Source organism: Rhinatrema bivittatum, chromosome 7 (genome assembly GCF_901001135.1).
Source record: "Rhinatrema bivittatum chromosome 7, aRhiBiv1.1, whole genome shotgun sequence".
NCBI classification, from domain to species: domain Eukaryota; kingdom Metazoa; phylum Chordata; class Amphibia; order Gymnophiona; family Rhinatrematidae; genus Rhinatrema; species Rhinatrema bivittatum.
In genome coordinates, this window is record NC_042621.1 from 15,254,413 (window position 1) to 15,276,947 (window position 22,535).

Consider the following 22,535-nt stretch of genomic DNA (forward strand, 5'->3'; position numbering starts at 1 on the left):
TCAGTCTGTAGGATTTGGATCAGCCCAGAACATTTCAATTGAAAAGCAGTTAGTTCAGAGCAGATCCCTGTTTCCATGGCAGAGCCTCCTGCACTTCTTGATGTTTCTGCAGGTTCTGACACTATACCATGGTGATAGTTGGGGGAAGTCTACCAATGACCTCCGCTTGCTCCTTGGGGAGGCCCACTTCCTCTTCAGCCTCTCGAAGTGCTGTCTCTATGTCATCTCTGTCTGCTGGTTCCTTTCTCCCTCCTGGAAAGCAGACATCTCCTGGTGAGGTCTTCAACTACAAGCGAAAGAAGGATGTGAAAAGGAAATGAGTGAGATCAGTAGTGAGCCCACTGGAAGAGTGCTCCCCATATTCTCAAATAAAAACCCCACTTCTCTGGTACAACAGTATATTTAAATCATTGCCCTTTAAATTTCAAGGGAGGGTTTGCACAGGGTCAACCCGTGAACATAGAACAGGCTCCATTGACAATTACTGAATAGGGTGTTTTGCTTTTATTGCTAACTCGACTGAGAACAAAAGATTTAAGAGTCTAAAAGTTATGACATCAGTATGTCAATAGAGAATAATGACAAAATTTGCATCTTCAGGCATAATTAGTCCTTCAGGATTTCATTTTTTTTGCTAAAGATGCTTTTTGTGATGGGATGGGAATGGGTGCAAGTACAATTTTCTTTATTTAGAAAGAGAAAGGAAAATTGGTTCTTATCTGCTAATTTTCATTCCTGTAGTACCACGGATCAGTCCAGACAGTGGGTTGAGCCTCCTGTCCAGCAGAGGGAGACAGAGAAAAACTGAAAAGGTATCCTATATCAGGACAGTGCTCACCCTGCATCCCTTCAGTATAATCGATATCAAAGCAGCCAAAATAGCATAGAGAACCAGGATAAGATCAAGCAAGTAAACTGTAACTATCAAAATGAAACAAGAAATTCAAACATGTATGAAAAATGCTCTTACACAGCTATCAATATATATATAGCAGATACCTCCGGTGCTTTACAATTCGGATGAACTTCCAGTGTCTTAAAGCTCAAACAGGAAGTAGAGAATCCCAAAAAGAACCTGTGAAAGAAAAACTCCGATGGACGTAGCAATGTAGATATATTCAGGGCGGGAGTCTGGACTGATCCGGGTACGTACAGGGAAAAAAAAATTGATTCTTACCTGCTAATTTTCGTAAGAATCAATTTTCCTTTCCCTGTACGTACCCGGATCAGTCCAGACAGTGGGATGTACCAAAGCTTCCCTAAACAGGGTGGGATCAAGACAGTACCGCTCGAAGTACCTGTCTGCCGAAAGAGCCAAAGGCTGGCGCCTGACCATCGAGGCGATAATGACGCGCAAGGTATGTAGAGATTTCCAAGTAGCTGCTCTGCAGATTTCTTGTGGCGAGACTGACCGACTCTCCGCCCAAGAGGTAGCCTGAGAACGTAAAGAGTGAGCCTTTAAGCCCTCCGGAACTGACCGGCCCCGACAAATATACACCAATGCAATCGCCTCTTTTAGCCAGCGAGTGATAGTAGCTTTAGAAGCCTTATTCCCCTTACTTGGCCCGCTCCATAAGACAAAGAGATGATCAGAGACTCGAAAATCATTCGTCACCTGCAAATATTGCAGTAGCACCCTTTTCACATCAAGGCGCCGTAGATCCGCGCCAGGCATGTTCGCAATGTCCTCTTGAGAAAAAGCAGAGAGCTCCACTGACTGATTTACATGAAAGGAGGACACAACCTTTGGCAGGGAAGATGGAACTGTTTGGAGGGAAACACCTGAATCAGAAAAGCGAAGGATAGGCTCCCTACAAGACAGGGCTTGGAGCTCGGACACTCTCATGGCTGAGGAAATAGAGACCAGAAAGATAGTCTTAAGGGTCTGATCCTTAAGTATGGCTCACCGAAGGGGTTCAAAAGGTGCCTCGCAAAGAAAGTGGAGAACCAAGTTAAGGCTCCACGATGGACAAGTAGCCCGGGCAGGCGGGTTCAAGTGCTTAGCCCCCCTGAGGATCTGAATGACATCCGGATGGGTCGCCAACGTGTAACCATCGACCCGCCCAAGGAGGGAACCGAGCGCCAAAACCTGTACCCGCAAGGAATTGAAAGACAAACCTTTGGAGAGACCATTCTGCAGGAAGGAGAGAACCTGGGACACAGAAGCCTTACGCGCCGGAACTCCGGACTCAGCGCACATAGTCTCAAACACTCTCCATACCCGAATATAAGCCAGAGAGGTAGAAGTCTTACGGGCCCGCAACAGAGTAGAGATAACCTCCAACTTATAACCCTTCTTCCTTAGTCGCCGCTGCTCAAAAGCCAGGCCGCTAGACAAAAGCGATCTGCCTGATCGAAAAATACTGGACCCTGTCGGAGCAGGTTTGGCAGATGGCCGAGGCGGAGAGGACCATCCGTAGCGAAGTTCACCATATCTGCAAACCACGGTCTCAGAGGCCACTCCGGTGCCACGAGGACAACTGGCTACCTGTGGAGTTCTATTCTTCTGAGTACCTTTCCCACCAGAGGCCAAGGTGGGAACACGTGAAGGAGGACATCGTGAGGCCAGGGTAGGACCAGTGCATCCAGTCCTTCTGAGCAGTGCTCCCTTCTGTGGCTGAAGAATCTGGGGGCCTTTGCATTGCTCAAAGTAGTCATCAGGTCTAAGTGAGAGACTCCCCACTTGTGCACGATCAAATCCATCGCCTCTCCAGACCACTCCCACTCTCCGGGGTCTAGATGCTGACAACTCAGGAAGTCGGCTTGAGTGTTCTCCTCCCCGCAATGTGGGAGGTCGCTAGCCGTTCCAGATGGTGCTCCACCCAGGCTAGCAGCTTGCTGGCTTCCGGGGCAACTGGACGACTCCTGGTGCCCCCCTGGTGATTGATGTAAGCTACCATGGTGGAATTGTCAGAGAGGACTCGCACAGCTTTGCGATGGATCAAGGGCAGAAATGTCTTGAGAGCCAGACGGACCGCTCGGGTCTCCAGATGATTGATGTGCCACTGAGACTGGATTGGGGTCCATAGTCCCTGGGTAGAATGATTCTGACACACCGCTCCCCAGCCGGAGAGGCTGGCATCCGTTGTCACAACAATCTACTGAGGTGTCTGCAAGGGCATCCCCTTCAACAGGTGGGCGAGAGAAAGCCACCACTGCATGCTGTCGATGGTAACATCAGAAAGCGGTAAGGGTATCAAACTCCTCCGAGACCGGCTTCCAGTGGGATAGCAAAGCTTTCTGCAAAGGACACATATGCGCAAAGGCCCAGGGAACCAAATCTATAGTTGAAGCCATAGTGCCCAGAACCTGGAGATAATCCCAGGCCGTGGGGACCATGAGAGATAATAGATGTTGGACTTAACCCATGAGCTTGAGTGGACGGGCCTCGGGTAACAGAACTTTGCCCACACGAGTGTTGAAGCGTGCTCCTAAGAATTCGAGGACCTGAGAGGGCTTGAGGTTGCTCTTTGAGAAATTGACTATCCACCCGAGGGAGGTGAGAACCGACAAGACCCGGTTGACCGCTTTCACGCACAGGTCCTCAGACTTTGCCCGAATGAGCCAGTCGTGCAGGTACGGGTAGACTAGGACTCCCTACCACAGGAGGAAGGCCGCCAATACCACCATGATCTTGGTAAATGTACATGGCGCGGTGGCGGGACCGAATGGAAGTGCTCGAAACTGAAAATGTCATCCCAGGATGTTGAGACGAAGAAATCTCTGGTGTTCCTGGTGGACCGGGATGTGAAGCTAGACCTCCGTCAGGTCGAGAGAAGCAAGGAACTCCCCTGTATGAACCGTCGCTATGACCGCCCTCAGGGTCTCCATCTGAAAATGAGGAACCTTGAGGGCCTTGTTGATTTTCTTAAGGTCCAGGATTGGTCGAAAGGAACCGTCCTTTTTGGGACGGCGAAGTAGATGGAATACTGGCCAGATCCCTGTTCCTGGAGGGGGACCGGGACTATGGCACCGAGCACTTGAAGCCTGTCAAGAGTCTGGCACACCGCTGAGCGCTTCCGTGTTCCGCAGAGAGAGATCAAGTAGAGGTCCGGGAGATCCCGAGCAAACTCTAACGCATAGCCTCTTTCGATGACTTCGAGGACCCACTGATCCGAAGTAATTTTGGCTCATTCCTCAAGAAATAGGGGCAGCCGACCACCTAAGTCTGGAACGGAGGAATGGGCCGGCCGTATCTCATTGTGAGGACTTTGCAGCGATGCCTTGATGGGTACCATCTCGGAAGGGCCGTCTGCCCTGAAAGGAGTGAGACCATGCTAGAGACCTAGTGGAGGTGTTTCGTTGAAAAGCTCCATGTGGCTTGTTGTACCTGCGCTGCCCCCGGAAACGAGAGCACAATCTAAAAAAAGGAGCTGGACTGCTTGGGGTGGTCCTCCGGTAGCTTATGAACCTTGTTGCCACCCAAGGATTTGATAAGCTGGTCCAGGTCTTCACCAAAAAGTAGCTTACTCTTGAAGGGTAGAGTGCTCAACTGCGATGTAGAAGAGGAGTCTACAGCCCAATCGCCTGGCTGACACCACTGAGACCATAGCTCCGGCTTGCACCCTGAGGAGATCATAGAGAGCATCAGCCCCATATGCAATCGCGCCTTCCAGCCTTTCTGCCTGTTCCGCCTCTGCAGACGCAAGGTCCTGGGTGCTGAGTAATTGTTGAACCCACCTGAGGCTTGCCTGCTGCACGAGACTGCTATAAGACTGTGGAGATTGATCCCCGAGCTCCGCCAGGACTGCAGGAATGAGGGGTTCAAACTCCTCCCTCTGGAACAGAGGTACCACCTGAGGGTCATCACCCTCCAAAGAAGCCTGTTTCCCTTGCTCCTCATCCATGCCCACCCCCCCCCCCAAGGGAGGGGGAGGAGAGGTTCCTGCACCTGCAGCCGCACTGCCCGGCACGTCCGGAGTGGCAGACCCTCCTGAAACCACCGCGCCTTTTAACTTCGCGACCCTTAGAGACGCGGGAACATCGGCACGCTTGGCTATCTTGGGGGGCAGTTCCTGCGTAGGTCTGACTGGCAAGGCACCACCTTGCAGAGACCTGGAAGCCAAAAAGGCTTTATGCGTAAGGAGGAGAAAATCTAAAGAAATGGAATCAGAATCAACATCCTGATCCCGAGCTGCATTCTCATCAGGAGTTGCAGGAACTGGATACAATATTGGAGGAAGCTCCCCCTCCCCCATAGCCTTGCCTGAGCTGCATGACATGTGCTTAAGACATGTGCTTAAGATGGCTACCGTTCCTACACTGAGGGAGAAAGGACCATGTCTGAGCTCCTGCGGAGCCTGACGATTTTGAGCCCCACGAGGCTTGGTTGTTGCTGCAGACCCTGAAAAAGAGCTGCCCCCCCCCCCCCCCCCCCCCGGAAGGCACCTCAAGCAAATCCCAGTCCTAGAAAACCACGCGGCCAATTCCTCACATGCTATACACCAGGATGGCTGCGGCATGGTGGGGGGAAAAAACGGCACACAAAACACGAAATCGGCCAAAAACGTGGCGATTCAGGTGGGCAGGGGTCCTGGATTGCAGCATGTTTTTTTGGTTTTTTTTACACAGTGCTTAGACACACATGGGTGAGGAGAGGGACTGGACCACCAGTAATCACTTCCCTGGCTGCTTACCTTGCTGGAGCCTGCAGTGAAAAGCGTGGGTAAGCTGTGCCTCTGATGGTCTTTTTTTTTTCAAAGAAACGAGCAGAGGAATGTGAGCCTCTCTGCTAAAAGACCTGAGGCAGGCGCGAAAAGGGGGAGTGACTGGACCACCAGTATCACCCCTTTAAGCCAACCACCAGGAAGAGGGGTCCCAGGCTGAGTACTCAAGGGGAAAATCCCCCTGGGACCCTGTAAGAGCTGTGAGACAGAGCTGTCTTACATAGACAAGAAATTTGATTTCCTTCAAATTCTTTTTTTTTTTTTTAACATATAGAAATGAATCAATACTTGCTTGATCCTGGAAACAATCAGAAGGAGAAAGAAAGAAATCACCACAGTGTGGAAAACAGAGAAAGCTAGGGAACCGCAGGTTCAACTGCCTGCCTCTGCTGGGAGACAGAGAAATACTGAAGGGATGCAGGGTGAGCACTGTCCTGATATAGGATACCTTTTCAGTTTTTCCTGTCTCCCTCTGCTGGAGAGGAGGTTCAACCCACTGTCTGGATTGATCCAGGTACGTACAGGGAACTGAAGATTTCTTTTTTTATTACTTTATGCTTTGGAAAATCTCAGTCTCACTGAAACTATTATGGAAGCAATGTTTAAAACGTTTAAATGTTTCACCCCAAATGTGTGAAATATGCCAGTGCTTTGTACCCTCTTGATTTTAGGCAGATTTTGAAGAAATTTGTGTTTGAACATTCACTTAAGGTTACATACCGTAGGTCCAAAGCACCAGTGTACACTTGTACCTGCTATTTCTGGAGCTTGTGCTGGGTAGGGGGAAAGAAACCCCCACATGCAGCCTAGTTTCTGGGGTACATTTCCACCCCGACATATTTAGCTGTTCAATTCCTTAATTAGCTGGCTACATCTGTTTTGATAATTTGCCCTACATATGGCTTCAGAAACACTGCAATAAATGGACAGCACTGTTCACAGGCATCAGTTCTGGTGTGAGAGATTATAATGCTTTGGCAAATACAATCTGTCGAAAATATTTACAATTTGAGGAAGTTTTACAAAAATTAAAACAGTGCCATGCTTGCAAAGAAGTCCCATAGCAAAAATCTGCACGATACCCTCCTTGAGCAATGACCACTTTAAGAGAAACAAGAAAGCAGCATGCGAAAGCAACAACTGCAGCTCTGCCAGTTAAGACTCAGTGATGACAGGGTGTTTGTCCATCACCAAGATGTTTCCAGGGTTCTTGCACACCTCAAGAATCAGACTGGTTGCGTTAGGTCTTTTGTCATAAAGGGTGTCTAAGAGGACAGATATGTTCTTCCCAGTAAATGCAAAGGATGATAAGCATCTGTACACTAGAAATCCTGTAAATCAACAAAGTGGGAGGGGAAATAAAGGAAGGCCCATCAATCAATATCACACTGTGCACAAAATAGGCAAAGAGAAGAAAATAAAATAGATGCTACTGGAGGCATGCTCGCTAAGGGTTGAATTTTAAAAGCCTAGCGTGTGCCAAAGTCAGGCTGATGTGCACGCGAGGATTTTAAGAGGCGTCCACATACGCACGTATCTCGGGGGAACATGCATAACATTTTTTTCTGAAAAGGGGGCGGGGCCTGGTCTGGGCGTGGCCTAGGTATTCCGGGATTTATCAATGAAACCAGTGTGTAAATACTGAAGTGCATGCCGAGGTTCCCTAACTGCGCAACTTTGCTTCTAAGGCTAGTCAGCAGGATTTTAAGGGTCAGGGTTAACAGGGTAAAAGGAAGGCTGATGAAACTAGGGGTGTTAGGAAGTCCTCTCCTTTATCTAGGCAAACTGGTAACTGCGTCAGCACACGTGTCTATTAAAATCCCCCATCTTACGTGGTAGAGGCGCCATCTGCGTGCAAATGCACGCGCCCACATAAAATTGTGTGCACATGTATGCACGTACGGCGTATTTTATACCATGCGCGCACATACCGTGCATGTTATAAAATCCCTGTGTCCTTTAGGTGCAAGCCAGCATATGCTCGTACATGGGCATCCGCGTGGCTGTTTCCCTGGATAGGAAAATAAAAAAAAAGAAACAATGCTCTCCGTCTCAAGAGGATTATCCTCCTCAGAGCTCAGCAAGCGTAGGTATTCAGCAGAGAGTAATCATCAATTATATTGTTCCAGAATTCTCATCACTAATCTGCATAAAGAACATGCAGTTACCCGAGCAGAATGGCACGATCTTCATGCAAATGCCTGGTATAAGACATGAGCTTTGTTGATTATCGAGACAATGACCACATTAGAAACTTTTTGTTTGTTTGTTTTGCAGATGATAAAGTTTTGATTTTGTCATCTTTCTGTTTCGCAAATTTTTGTTTTTGTTTGGTGGGGGCAGGATTTTCAAATAGAAAATAATTATTTTTTTTTAATTAAAAAGAGCCAGAGAGTGATCTTTAGACTGGAACAACACCCCTCCCCCCCCCATATTGTGCAGATGGTGTATCTTTAAAATAAACATTGGTATTCACTTTCCATCCGCAGGGGCTGCGAATGGGTCAGGTTTTCAGGTTATCCCACATGAATATTCATCAGATAATCTGCATGCCCAGTGCCTCAATTATATACAAATCTTATCCCATGGATATCCAACAGGGGTAAACTGAAAACCTCACCTGTTTGTGGCCCTCTAGAGCTGCAAATTGAATACCACTACTTTAGACAAGTACAGGTCACTTAATGCCTGTTTTGCTAAACATTCTCACCATCCCCAAAACACAGAATAGGAAAAAAAAAGTCTTAGTAAATCAGGCCTTTGACCAGGCAACTGCCTGACAATTTAGCAACAGAACTCAGCAATATATTATAATTGCCCAGCACTTCCATTCTGCCATCAATCTATACAACCTGAAGGGGGGGAGGTCCTGTAGCCATGTAAATTATCTTGCACGACACCGTGCTTCACAACAGCTTTGTCATCAGTGAATCATGTGTAGCAAGTTTCACCTACAAAGAGGGACCTTTACTTCACGACATTTGGAGGTGTGCAAAACATTTCATGCAGATCCAGTACTCGACAGCACACAGGAATCTTTTGTGCAGCACGAAAGAAAAAAATGCTCAGAGTGAGATCTCGGTAGATATGGGTCCTTGCACGACTCAGGAATTTTGCAGAACTGAGGCTTGTATGATTATTTCAATTTGCGTCATCAATTAAAACCAGGGAGGAATCAGCTGATGGCTCACCAACACTGCTGCATGCCGTCACGATCCTGGCTCAAATCCCATTGCTTGGCTCGGCTGGGGAATGCTGCAAAGACAGCGCTCACACCCCGGAGGGGAAGGACTCGTGGCTGTTGCTTGGTCGCCAGATTCAGGGCCCATGATTGCGAGGTTCCAGAAGGAGCCCTGGTGCATGGCCCACTGGCCAGTACCATCGCTGCGATGACCAGGCTAGGAATGTTTTTTGGACGTGGACAGTGGTGAATATATTAAGGGCCGGATTTTAAAAGGGTTACGCGCGTAACCCTTCTAAAACGGCCCTGCGCGCGCCGAGCCTATATTGCATAGGCTTCCAGTGCGGGTAAAGCCCCCGGGATGAGCGTAAGTCCCGGGGCTTTCTTGGGGTGGGCGTGTCGGGGGGGGTGTCGCGGTCGGCGCGTCATCCGGGGGCGTGTCGGGGGGCGTGGCGCGGTCAGCGCGTCATCCAGGGGCGGTGCCGCGGGCGTGCTTTCGGCCTGGGGGCGTTCCGGGGGCGTGGCCGCAGCCCCCGGACCGGAACATGGCGCGCGGCAGCCGGCCCGGCACGCGCAAAGTTACGCCTGCCTCTAGCAGGTAGGGGAAGGGAGGGGAAGGTGGGGGGGAGGCGGAAGGAAACTTCCCTCCGAGGCCGCTCCGATTTCGCAGCGGCCTCAGATGGAACGGGCAGCACGCGCAGGGCTCGGTGCGCGCAAGTTGCACAAATGTGCACCCCCTTGCGCGCGCCGACCCTGGATTTTATAAGATACGCGCGGCTACGCTCGTATCTTAGAAAATACAGCGTACTTTAAAATGTACCCCTAAATATTTAACCTGGTATATTTTATTTATTTATTTGTTTTTATATACCGACATTCGATCGAGATATCACATCGGTTTACATCAAAACAAAGCAAATAAGGCATGAACTGCTTATTCTTACATTGTAACAAATTAACTTGGGATAAGGCTAAAAGAGGAACATTTATAACTTGGAGAACATTTCTAACAAGGGGGATACATATTTCTATTTGGAATTATTATGGTTTATAAGTTGTGAAATAATCTTACTAACTCAGAAAAACATCTACTTGTGGTGTGGTTCTTTTGTGCAAGGGAGGAGTTGACCCTGCAGCATTATTCATTTGTAGTTTCAACTGGAACCCGGGCCGGGCTTTGGCACTGTGAGCCTTCACTCGCAACTACCTAAAGATTTTTTTCCATTCGTTTTTAAATTACTTATTAAATCATAATAAGGTGGTGTACAATTAATCTCTAATAAATTACATTATGTAACAGACACGTTCAGCTTCACATACCGTACCTCCTTTGATCTGACGGTAAACAGCAGATACATTTTTCCATCTTTAATTATTATCGGTATGAGGACAGATGCTTTGGGAAGAAGTAAGTGAGAAAATTTATCTCCAGCATCATGTTTTCTTAAGATCTTCTTTATCTTCTCTTTTATGCTTGTTATATAACAGCAACAAAAAAGGTCAGCGTCAACACTGGGGCAACTACTGCAATTCTGCTTTATTCAAAATATGTATTTTTCAATCAGCGTTGCACATTGATATTCAGGGGATCCAGACTTCTGTTCATCGGGCCAGACAATTCCCAGGGGAGGGATTCCCAGCCATGCCATATTAGCAAAACGCCAGGGGCTGGATAAAAGGTGCACGCTTTGCGGCTTCCAAAGGCAGCCGAGATCTGTGGGCCTCTTCTGGAGCCTGCTGATGTGGCACATCTGGGTTCTAGAAGGAGAAGGGGCAGCTGAAAAACTAAAGCTTCACCCTGCCATAGCTCGAGCTGGGACAGTCAGATGCTCATTCAGCTGGAAGCTCCAAGGAACAGGGAGAATTATTGTCAAGTCACCCCTTTCCCCCCACATATAGACAATAAATATATACTTTCTAGTGTAGCAGTCAGAACCAGCATTACACACAATTTACTGTCAGTAAAATGTATAGAACTAGTGTAGTTCATAAGTGTGTATGTATTTAGAAAGGTGCCTATCATAGGTGTCATTTTATCCAACAAGTTAAATGGAACATTTTCTGGGTTTATGGTCAAAATTATTTCTCCAGATAGGAAGCAGAAGTATTCATGTGGTGGCTGGCTGTGGCAGTGGCTGACAGAGAATCAGGCTGGGTGCGTTTTTGCCTACAGCATGAGATCGATAAAAAGTCATGGACTTCATACTTTTCAGAAAAACTGAACAGTGCACCGAGATTCTGAATAATATTACAAATATGATGTTTTGGGAAGGGGATATGTTAGTTTTATTTGAATGTAAACCACCAAGTAATTGGTTTAGATGGTATATCAAGTATAGTGAAATAAATATATGTACATAAATATTAAATTGTAAAAATGAACAATTTCAATATTTCAAAACCATAAACATACATTGGAAATAAAATGCAGATTTAGAACTATTAACATAGAAACAGAATACAGAGGTATATAAGGAACATGAGGTCCATCTAGTTTGCCCAAATTACGTCCTGGTACAGTACCACAGATCCCAGTTAATCTCTGGCTTTCACTTTGCCAGTAGGGATTCTCTGTGCATATCCCACACTTACTTGAATGTTATTAAAATGTATTTGCCTCTCCCACTTCAACTGGAAAAACTATTCCATGCAGAATTATTTTCTAATATTCCCCCCGTCCTGGAGCCTAATGATGTTCTAAAACTTTCTTCCATCTGAGAAAGGTTTGCTTTCTGTGCCTTAGGCATACCTTTCAGGTATCTGTAAAGCTCTCTCTCATATTTTAGTCCTCTTTCTCTTCTAGAATATATACATATTTAGGTTCTTTAATCTCAGCTCACAGGGCTTTTGGTAGCCTTTTTCTGGAAAGCTTCCTTGTTCGTAACCTTTCACAGATACTACCTGCAGAACTGGACACAATTCTCCACGTGAAGTCTCACCAATGACCTGCACAATTACAGCCCCATAACTGTGTCCCCTCTCAGCTCTACTAACTCCATGCAAACTCGCTCTTCTCTACATGGTATGGCATCTACCCCACCACCATATGCAACCCTGCCAACAATACAAAGTCCTTTTCCAATCAAAAACGTTATTTGTTTTGCATTTTCATTTTTTGTTGTCACCTTCCATATAGTCCTTTTCCCCTCTCAGACTTCCGGTCCAGATGAAACAATGCTCCTTATGATTGCTACTATTACGCAGAGTGGGAAAGTTAGGAGAATTATTAGTTTTGCAAACTAAGTTGTCTTACATATCTTCAGAAGCCTGGAACGCCCCTGCTTGAGTTGTCCTTGGTTTTTGGTCATCGTGCAGGTTCTCCTTGTTGCTGTCTTTTCCGTAATCTTGCGTGGTCTTCATCTCGCTCATGATCTTCTCTAGTCTGGATGGCTCTATCCACCTTACAGTTTTAGTGATAGAAATTGCTTTAACAAGCAGTTCTACTATACCAAATTTTAAATATACAGATAGGAGCTGGAGGATTAGAAAGATGCAGAATATAATTTAGTTTCGAGTGACCTACAACCAGCGTCCACCAGGGGAGTCCAATTATTAAATACATGAGGGCTTTGCAACAGAGGAATAAAACTCAGTATTTCAAATATTGAGGGCTTTTTCCCCTAAAATACCGGGCACACCACTGGTATTAAAATGAGCTTATTTACAAGCAAATCAGCTCATTACTAGTTAAGCCAATGCAAATCAATTAACGCGGCTTGCCTCAAAATTCACAAGCTGCATTATTTGATTGAAAGTTAGCTACACCTCTTGAGGTGTAGCTCATTTTTCACAGGAGCACTGAGACAGTAATGGATGTCCTGATGCTTCCAGACTCTGGCCTTAAAGAGGCCATTCAGCTCTAGAGTCCCCCGCATGAGACCCCCCCTCCCTCTGCAAGATTATGCAAGTGTTTAAATGATTGTTTGCGCGGTAGCTCATCTCCAAGCATCTCCCTTTGTTATTTTAAAAAAAAAATCTATCACTCCCTCACATGAGAGCGGTAAAAGTGTGCCCAAGGCCAGCGCCATTTTGAAAATGATGTTGCCAACACCACCTGCCTAGGGGGAACTGTCGTCATCACCACTACACCACCAGGGATAATTGTAAGTAGATGAGGGTTTCTTGGGGGAAAATACCACAGCTTAGTAAATAGATCCCCTAGTTTGCAAAATGATCCATTTGATGCCCTAAATGAACTTTTAATTCCATCCTCAAGAGGAAATAGAAATCCCAAATTTCTTAGCCATTATTAACCTTTAAGTTCATTAACGGCTATTAATCAAGTTTAGTTAGGGAATAGCCACTGCTATTAATTGCATCAGTAGCATAGGATCTTCTTAGTGTTTGGGTAATTGCCAGGTTCTTGTGGCCTGGTTTGGCCTCTGTTGGAAACAGGATGCTGGGCTTGATGGACCCTTGGTCTGACCCAGCATGGCAATTTCTTATGCTCCATATATTTATTTATTTATTTAAAGCTTTTTTATACCGGCATTCATGATAAAATCACATCATGCTGATTTACATAAAACAAGGGGAGTGATAACATTGAACGATAAACAGGTGTAGAGAGGCAGAAAAGTAAGTTACAATAAAACAAGGGAAATTGGAACTGGGAGAAGAAGAAGAGTAGTAGGAATAATTTAGGTAGTAACAATGAGAGGAATTATTTACATGGTGTTGACGGGAAATTTACAAGTGGTTGTAGTTTGTCAGGTGAGAAAGTTAGGAGAGTCAGTTGCGATCAGGAAAGGCTTGCCTAAAAAACCATGTCTTTAGCCTTTTTCTGAATGTTAGTAAGCAAGGTTCCTGTCGGAGGTCAGGGGGAATGGCATTCCATAAAGATGGTCCTGCAGTAGAAAAAGCCCTGTATGTTTATATACATTCCTGTATGTTTATATACTGTATATATAAACATACACAATGTAAAGCACCTAAGAACATAAGACTTACCATACTGGGTCAGACCAGAAGTCCATCAAGCCCAGTATCCTGTTTCCAACAAGTACCTGGCAAGATCCCAAGGGGTAGATAGATTCCAGATACTTATCCCAAGAATAAGCAGTTGATGTCTGCACCTATACCTTAATAATGGTTACTCCAGGAACTTTTCCAAATCTTTTTTAAATGCAGCTACACTAATAGTGTTCACCACATCCTCTAGCAATGAATTCCAGAGCTTATTAGTTTTAAATGTATTACACCTAGTAACTTCATTGTGTGTTCCCTGATCTTTGTACTTTTTGAAAGAGTAAATAACTGATTTAACATTTACTCGTTCCATTCCACTCATTATTTTATAGACCTCTATCATATCTCCCCTCAGCCATCTCTTCTCCAAGCTGAAGAGTCCCAACTTCTTTAGCCTTTCCTCATAGGGGAATTGTTCCATCCTCTATAATTTGACGCCCTTCTCTGTACCTTTTCTAATTCTGCTATATCTTTCTTGAGATATGGTGACCAGAACTGCACACAATACTCAAGATGAGGTCACATCATGGAGCGATACAGAGGCATTATGATATTCTCTGTTTTATTCTCCTTTCCTTTCCTAAATATCCCTAGCATTCTATTTGTTTTCTTGGCTGCTGCGGCACACTGAGCAGACAATTTCAACATTGACACCTAGATCCTTTTCATGAGTGGTGACTCCTAATGTAGCTATAAGAAATGTATTCCTTACCTGCTAATTTTCTTTCCTTTGGTACCACGGATCAGTCCAGACCATGGGTTATATCCCCATTCCAGCAGATGGAGATGGGAAGAAAAACTTGTGAGGTGCTCAGAATTATCCATGAGCACCCTCTGCATCCCATCAGTATTAAGAATATCAAAGCAGAACAAAAAACTCAGAACTAACTGATGAATGGATCAAGCAAAAAACTTCCAACCAAATAGGGAACTATATACAGGTTGCTGTTATGGCATATAGTGTCTGTAGCCCAAAAACTTGCAAATGCAAAATCTCGAAGCCTTTGAGAAAAATCTTGCAACCTCAATATACCACCAAAGAACAGGCTAACTGTGCTGAGGAAAAGCAAGATATTGGACAGAAATGTGCTATTGAAAAATGTGGGTGGGCGTCTGGACTGATCCGTGGTACTACAGGAACGAAAATTAGCAGGTAAGGAATAATTTTCTTTTCCCTGTATGTACCCAGATCAGTCTAGACCATGGGATGTACCAAAGCTTCCCTACATAGGGTGGGCCCTCGATAGCCCTGCTTGAATGACCTCGTCGACAAACGAACCCAACCCCGGAGGTCTTAGATTAAGACGATAATGACGCGCAAAGGTATGTAGTGACTTCCATGTAGCCACTCTGCAAATTTCTTGAGGAGATACCGACTAACTTTCCCCCCAAGAAGTCGAATGAGAACAGAGAGAATGCGCTTTAATACCATCCGGAGGGGGCTTACCTGATCCGATATATGAGGCAACTTCAACCAACGAGCAATAGTAGTCTTAGAGGCCTGTTGACCTTTCTTGGGGCCACTCCAGAGAACAAACAAATGGTCTGAAAGACGGAAATCGTTAGTGACCTCCAGATAACGAAGGAGCACTCGCTTAACATTGAGCCGCCGTAGTTCCCTGGAGTCCTCCTCTTGGAAGGCTGGAAGCTCCACCGACTGAGATGAAACGAATATACCACCTTCAGGAGGAAAGATGGCACTGTGGTCAGGGTGACACCCTAATCCATGAAGCGCAGATAGGGTTCCCTACAAGACAAAGCTTGCAATTCCGATATTCTGCGAGCTGAAGAAATGGACACGAGAAACACAGTCTTTAGTTAAATCCTTGAGCGTAGAATACTTCAGCGGCTCAAAAGGTAGACCACCCAAAGCCCGTAGTACCAAATTCAAATTCCACGAAGGACACAGGGCACGGACCGGAGGTCTCAGGTGTTTGACACCTTTCAAAAAGTGGACACGCTAGAGGTGTTCCATCCAAACGCCCAATGAGCAAACCAAGGGCCGCTACCTGAACCCGAAGAGAATTGTAAGCCAAACCCTTGCCGAGCCCGTTCTGCAGGAAAGAGAGAATCTGAGCCACAGACGCACGATGAGGAGCAATTCCCCCGGAGACACACCAGGAATCAAAAACCTTTCCATATTAGTACCTAAGAAATGGAGGTGGGAGTCTTCCTGGCCTGCAAAAGTGTGGAAATGACTTCCTCTGGATAGCCTCTTTTTCTCAGCCTTCTTCTCTCAAAAGTCAGGCTGCAAGACAGAAGCGATCTGCCTGGTCGAAAAATACGGGACTCTGATGAAGGAGTCGAGGAAGATGTCCCAAACGAATTGAACCGTCCACCACTAGATTCACCAGATCTGCAAACCACAGCCTTCTTGGCCACTGGCGCCACCAGAATCACTGCTCCGCGGTGAACTTCTACTCTCCGTAGAACCTTCCCCACCAGAGGCCATGGGGGAAACACGTAAAGCAGAACATCGTGAGGCCAGGGCAGTACCAGAGCATCTACCCCTTCCGCCCCGTGTTCCCATCTGCGACTGAAAAAGCAGGGCACTTTCGCATTCCTTAGAGTGGCCATTAAGTCGAGGTGGGGAGACCCCCACCTCCCGATCAGAAGTGACATTGCTTCTTCGGATAGCTCCCACTCTCCGGGATCCAATATCTGCCAGCTTAAGAAATCCGCTTGAACATTGTCTACTCCTGCTATGTGAGAAGCCGCCAGACACATGAGGTGACGCTCTGCCCATATCATGAGCTTGTCCGTCTCCCGAGAGACATGTCGACTCTTCGTTCCCCCTTGCCGATTGATGTATGCCACAGTGGTAGCATTGTCTGAGAGGATCCGCACAGACATGCCGCGCACCAAAGGGAGAAATCGTTTCAGGGCGAGATGGACTGCTCAGGTCTCTAGGCGATTGATTGGCCATTTTGCTTGCACTGATGACCAATGGCCCTGTGCCGCCTGAGTTTGACACACCGCCCCCCAACCTGGAGAGACTGGCATCTGTGGTGACGACCACCCATTGGGGGACTTCCAAGTCCACACCACTGAGCAAATGATCCAGACTGAGCCACCAGCCCAGGCTGTTCTTGACCGGATCCGGACGTGGTAAGGGAGCTTGGAACTCCTGAGACACCGGCTTCCAGCGAGAGAGCAATGCCCTCTGCAAAGGTCGCATATGCACAAAAGCCCAGGGTACCAAATCTATGGTGGAGGCCATGGAACCCAGTACTTGAAGATAATCCCACGCCATGGGAAGTATCAGACTCTGGAAATGTTGAATCTTTGAAATGAGATTGAATGCCCTGTCTTGATGCAAGAAAACCTTGCCCACACTGGTGTTGAAAAGAGCTCCCAAGAAATTCAGTATTTGCGACGGCGTAAGACTGCTCTTGGCAAAATTGACCATCCATCAGAGAGAGTTCAGGAGATGCAACACTTTGTCAACTGACTGCTTGCAAAGATCCTGGGACTTCGCCCGAATGAGCCAGTCGTCCAGATAGGGATGAACTAGAACACCCTCCTTCCGTAGAGCCGCTGCCACCACTACCATTACCTTGGTGAAGGTGCGGGGAGCGGTTGCCAGATCGAAGGGCAGGGCCTGAAACTGGTAATGCTGACCCAGAATCTTGAATCAGAGAAACCTCTGATGAGCCTTGTGGATGGGAATATGGAGATAAGCCTCTGTGAGGTCTAAGGATGCCAGGAATTCCCCGATGCGGATCGCCGCTATCACTGAACGTAGAGTTTCCATCTGAAAATGCAGAACCTTTAGGGCTCGATTTACTGGCTTGAGATCTAACATGGGTCTGAAGGCATTGTCCTTTTTGGGAACCATGAAGTAGATGGAATAGTGGCCTTCGCCTTGCTCCTTCAGCAGCACTGGGAGAATGGCTCCAAGGTCGAGTAGCCTGTTGAGCGTCTGACGCACTATTAGCTGTTTCCGCAATGGTCCACAGGGGGAGAACAGGAACCTGTCCCTTAAGGGTCGAGCAAACTCTAAAACATAACCGTGCTTTGGAATATCCAGGACCCACTGATCCGACGTGATTTTGACCCACTCCTCGTAAAACAGGGGGAGTCGTCCCCCAACTCTGGGCGGCAAGGAGTGGACCGGCGACCCTTCATTGGGTTGACTTGGAAGCGGATCCTTGTGGCAAGCCCCCTCGAGGGGATCTGCGGCCACGAAAAGAATGAGACCAAGATGCCTCTCTGCCATCTACTCTCTAACCTCAAACTAAAATACTATATATTCGCCGATGACGTCCAAATCCTTATTCCAATCACTGAATCCCTGCAAAAAACCTGGGCACATTGGAACTGCTGTCTACAATCTATCAATAACCTGCTCACCAGCCTGAACCTTATTCTTAACTCAAATAAAACCGAAATCCTCATCATCTCTCCAGATGAAAACCACAATCTCCTCAACTCACAAAGCGCATCTCAATTCGCCAAAACAATCATCAACCACTCCTCCTCTGTCAGAGACCTTGGGGTTCGACTCGATAACCTATTCAATTTAAAATTGTTCGTCCTCAACACAACTAAAGAATGTTTCTTTAAACTTCAAATTCTCAAAAATCTAAAACCTCTCCTGCATTTCAGTGACTTCAGACTAGTAGTACAGTCTATCATCCTTACAAAATTAGATTATTGCAATTCTCTTCTCTTAGGTCTCCCTGCACTAACCATTAAACCCCTTCAGATGGTACAGAATGCTGCTGCTAGACTACTCACTAACTCAAACAAAAGAGCCCACATTACACCCATACTACAAGGCCTGCACTGGCTCCCTTTAAAATCCAGGATCACCTTCAAAATACTGTTGATGATACACAAGGACATTCACGGCATTGCTCCTCTCAAGCTAAGCTTTCAACTTCGCACTCACACATCTACCAGACCAATCAGAAACGCCTACAAAGGATCTCTTTACGCACCTCCGCTCAAAACCACTTTAAGAAAATGCGCTTTTTCTACAGCCGGGCCCACCCTTTGGAACTCGCTTCCTCCGGAGCTGAGACAAGAACCGTGTCTTCAAACATTCAAGAAACACCTCAAAACTTGGCTGTTCAGACAAGCCTTCCCGGAGGCTCGAGAACATTCGGACACTGGTCAAAGGACATAACAGGACATTAGGGAGACACTGGTCAATGGACTTAACTGAACCGTAGAGAGACTCAACCTCTCTAGCATATCCCCCGATCCGTAGAGAGATTCAACCTCTCTAGCACATTCCCCGATCCTGATTCAATGCCACTCATCCCTCACCCTCCTCGCTCTTCCTTTTCCTCCATCCTCCTCGCTCTTCCTTTCCCCCATCCTTCAACCAGGTCTTCTCAATCCACCTTTCAGCCGGAGCTTCTCAACCCTCTCCTTCCTCATGGCCACCCGATTCCCCTGGGCCCCACCACGCCCATTCTATTCCGCTTACGCACAGCAATATATATCAGTCGCCTTTCTTTATGTATCGCTTGTTTTCCACTGTTTCTGCTGCCCCATTATATTTGTCATTCGTTTTTGACGACCTGTTTATTTATAATCAAATTTTAACTATAATGGTTTTATTTATAATTGCTTATCTATAATTTTTTTTTCTATATTCACCTGTTTTAGTTACAATTGCTTAGTTACAATTATTATTTTCTATATTCACCTGTTATTTAACGATTTGTCGACTTGTTTCAATGTAACGCCATAGCTGCGACTGTTCTGTTTCAATGGAAACCGATATGATTTGATATTTTTATCAAGAATGTCGGTATATAAAAATTCTAAATAAATAAATAAATAAGATTGAGACCTGGTAGAGGGAGGACGTTGAGAAAAAGGTCTTGACTGCGAAAAACGCCGTTGTCCTCTGAAACGGGCCCTAGAGGAAATGAATGTCCGAAAATTCCTCGGACGATCTTCTGGAAGCTTGTGTACTTTATTCTCCCCAAGAGATTTGATAATCTGCTCCAAACAACAATTTACCCTTAAAGGGGAGAGAGCCCAGCTGCGCAGAGGAAAGGTAAGAAATAAAAATTATTCTGCAAACTTTCCTTAAAGATTTGAAAATTTAAGTGGGAACCGCAGGTTCAAGCAGCCTTCATCTGCTGGAGACAGAAGAATACTGATGGGATGCAGAGGGTGCTCATGGGTAATTCCGAGCGCCTCACAAGTTTTTCCTCTGTCTCCATCTGCTGGAATAGGGATATAACCCATGGTCTGGACTGATCCAGGTACGTACAGAGAACATTTGCATTACTCTTCCTTAAGTACATCACTTTGCATTTGTCCACATTAAATTTCATTTGCCATTTGCATGCCCAGGGGCGGATTCCAGGAAAAGATTGGCCCGGGGATTTTCGACAAAACTGGCCCAGGAGATACCCCGTGGTCTGCTGAGTGCGGCTCTGTCGCGGCTGTGCTCGGCAGACCACGTGACCAGAGCGACCGGCCCACCGGGGGATGCCCGATCCACCGATAGGCCAATCCGCCCCTGTGCATGCGCAGTCTCCCAGTTTTGCAATGTCCTCTTGCGACTTCTCACAATCCTCTTGCGATTTAACAACTTTGAATAATTTTGTGTCATCACCTCACTTGTTGTTCCCATTTAGGTCATTTATAAATATATTAAAAAGCAGTGGTCTCTGGGGCACTCCAATATTCACCTTTTTCCACTGGGAAATGGCATGCAAAGGAGGTGGGAGCAGGCAGAGAGGAGAGATCATGAGGAGCAGACTGTTCCAGTTTGGTTCATGCTTAGCTAGGCGCCTTTCTGGGCACCCAAGCGTCCAGATTCACGCCCAGCTGAGCACCTATCTCATTGCCATGCAGTGTGAATAATCAACCATGAAAATATTTGCTATTTTTTTTTGCAGCACAGAGTCATTTGAAATCCAGACCCATTTGCTCACTTACTTTTATGTGCAGATTATCTGAGCAGGTTTTCTGCATGAATGCAGCCGCTTATTACATACGGCCTTACTGCGTTTAAGAACATGCATTTTCTTCATGTGTCCGTGGATCTGTGCGTGCAAATCATTTACATAAATTTATTTTTTTTACATCCCGCGGAACTGCCGGCTTTAGCTGCACTCTGTGATCAAAACCTGTGCTCATAACTAGTGCCTGTTTTGCCGCAAGTCTTATTACATCAGCCACTCTGTCACTAGATATGAACATTTTTAGAAGATGGCTGAACATTTTTAGACGGAGATTTTAGAAATGTGAATGCAACTGGCAGAAGTTAGGGCTGTTCCGTTTGGAGACGAGATGGCTGAGTGGGGATATGATAGAGGTCTATAAAATCATGAGAGGACTAGAATGGGTAAAGATGAAATGGTTATTTACTCTTTCCGATAATACAAGGACTATAGGGCATGCCATGAAGTTAGCTAGTAGCACATTTAAAACAAATTGAAGTAAGGCCTTTTTCACTCAATGCACTATTAAGCTCTTCAATTCATTGCCAGAAGATGTGGTTAAGGAAGTTAACATAGCTGGGTTTAAAAAAGGTTTAGACAAGTTCCTGGATGAGAAGTCCATTAACTATTAAGTTGACTTAGGGCCGGATTTTAATAACTATACGCGGGCGTAGATTTGTGCGCGCAACACGGCGCGCACAAATCTACGCCCAATTGTATAACACGCGTGCGCAGCCATGTGCATGTTATAAAATCCGGGGTCGGCGCGCGCAAGGGGGTGCACACTTATGCACGTTGCGCCCGTCGAGCCCTAGGGAAGCCCTGATGGCTTTCCCCGTTCCCTCCGCTCCCCCCCACTTCCCCTCCCTTCCCCTATCTAACCCGCCCCCCAGACCTACCTAAATCCCCCTACCTTTATTTTGTTACTTGCGTGCGCCGGTACAGCTGCTGTGCCGGAGGCCTCGGTCCTGCCCCTAGACCGGGACCCCGCCCACACCCCTTTTTCAAAGCCCCGGGACATATGTGCGTCCCCGGGCTTGGGCCTGGCGTGCAGGGCTTTTAAAATCTGCCCCTTAGGGAATAGCCACCAGCATTAGTAGCATGAGATTTATTTACTGTTTGGAAATTACCAGGTACTGGTATTCTGGATTGACCATGGTTGGAAACAGGATGTTGGGTTTGATGGACCCTCAATCTGACCCAGTATGGCAACTTCTTATGTTCAGTTCGGCAAAAAATATTCTGTAGTCAAGGAGGCTGGGGGCAGGATTTTGTCACAGCAAAATGGCAGCAGTTACCAGCCAAAAAAGGAAGATGATGCCATTAGAAAAGGGACACCTAGGCTGGTGGTGGTAGTAGTGTTAGTACATTTCAAACAATCCCCCAAGTAGGTAAACAATCTAAAACAAAAATAAATAACTCAGGCTTGGATCCAGCTGGCCTGTAGTAAAATAATAAATGTAGTAAAATACCGTATTTTTCGCTCCATAAGACACACTTTTTTTTTCCCCAAAAAGTGGGGGGACAATGTCTGTGCGTCTTATGGAGCGAATATAATTAAAAAAATGTAATTAACTAGAAACCCCCACTCTCCTGACCCCCCCCCCCAAGACTTGGTGGTCCAGCAGGGGTCCTGGTGGTCCAGCAGGGGTCCTGGGAGCGATCTCCCCCTCTCGGGCATTCGGCTGCCAGTAATCAAAATGGCGCTGGTGGCCTTTTGCCTTTACCATGTGACAGGGGCTACCGATGCCATTGGTCGGCCCCTGTCACATGGTAGGAACAATAGATGGTCCGCACTATTTTTTT

The 22,535-nt window shown here is 46.4% G+C and overlaps 1 protein-coding gene across 2 annotated transcripts in view; it reads right to left on the reverse strand.

The window, feature by feature from the left end:
- NUDT7 (nudix hydrolase 7) overlaps positions 1-22,535 on the reverse strand; it is a 37,954-nt gene that overhangs the window by 10,312 nt on the left and 5,107 nt on the right. Inside the window, exons 2-4 of one of the 2 annotated variants that reach the window (XM_029608171.1) lie at positions 12,101-12,247; positions 10,173-10,243; positions 128-286 (exon numbers count right to left, since the gene is read on the reverse strand). In XM_029608171.1, coding sequence (XP_029464031.1) covers positions 128-286; positions 10,173-10,243; positions 12,101-12,155 — 285 coding nt within the window. In that variant the 5' untranslated portion in view covers positions 12,156-12,247. Of the gene's footprint in view, positions 1-127; positions 287-10,172; positions 10,321-12,100; positions 12,248-22,535 lie in introns of those variants that run through there. The other variant, XM_029608170.1, reaches the window with a different exon arrangement.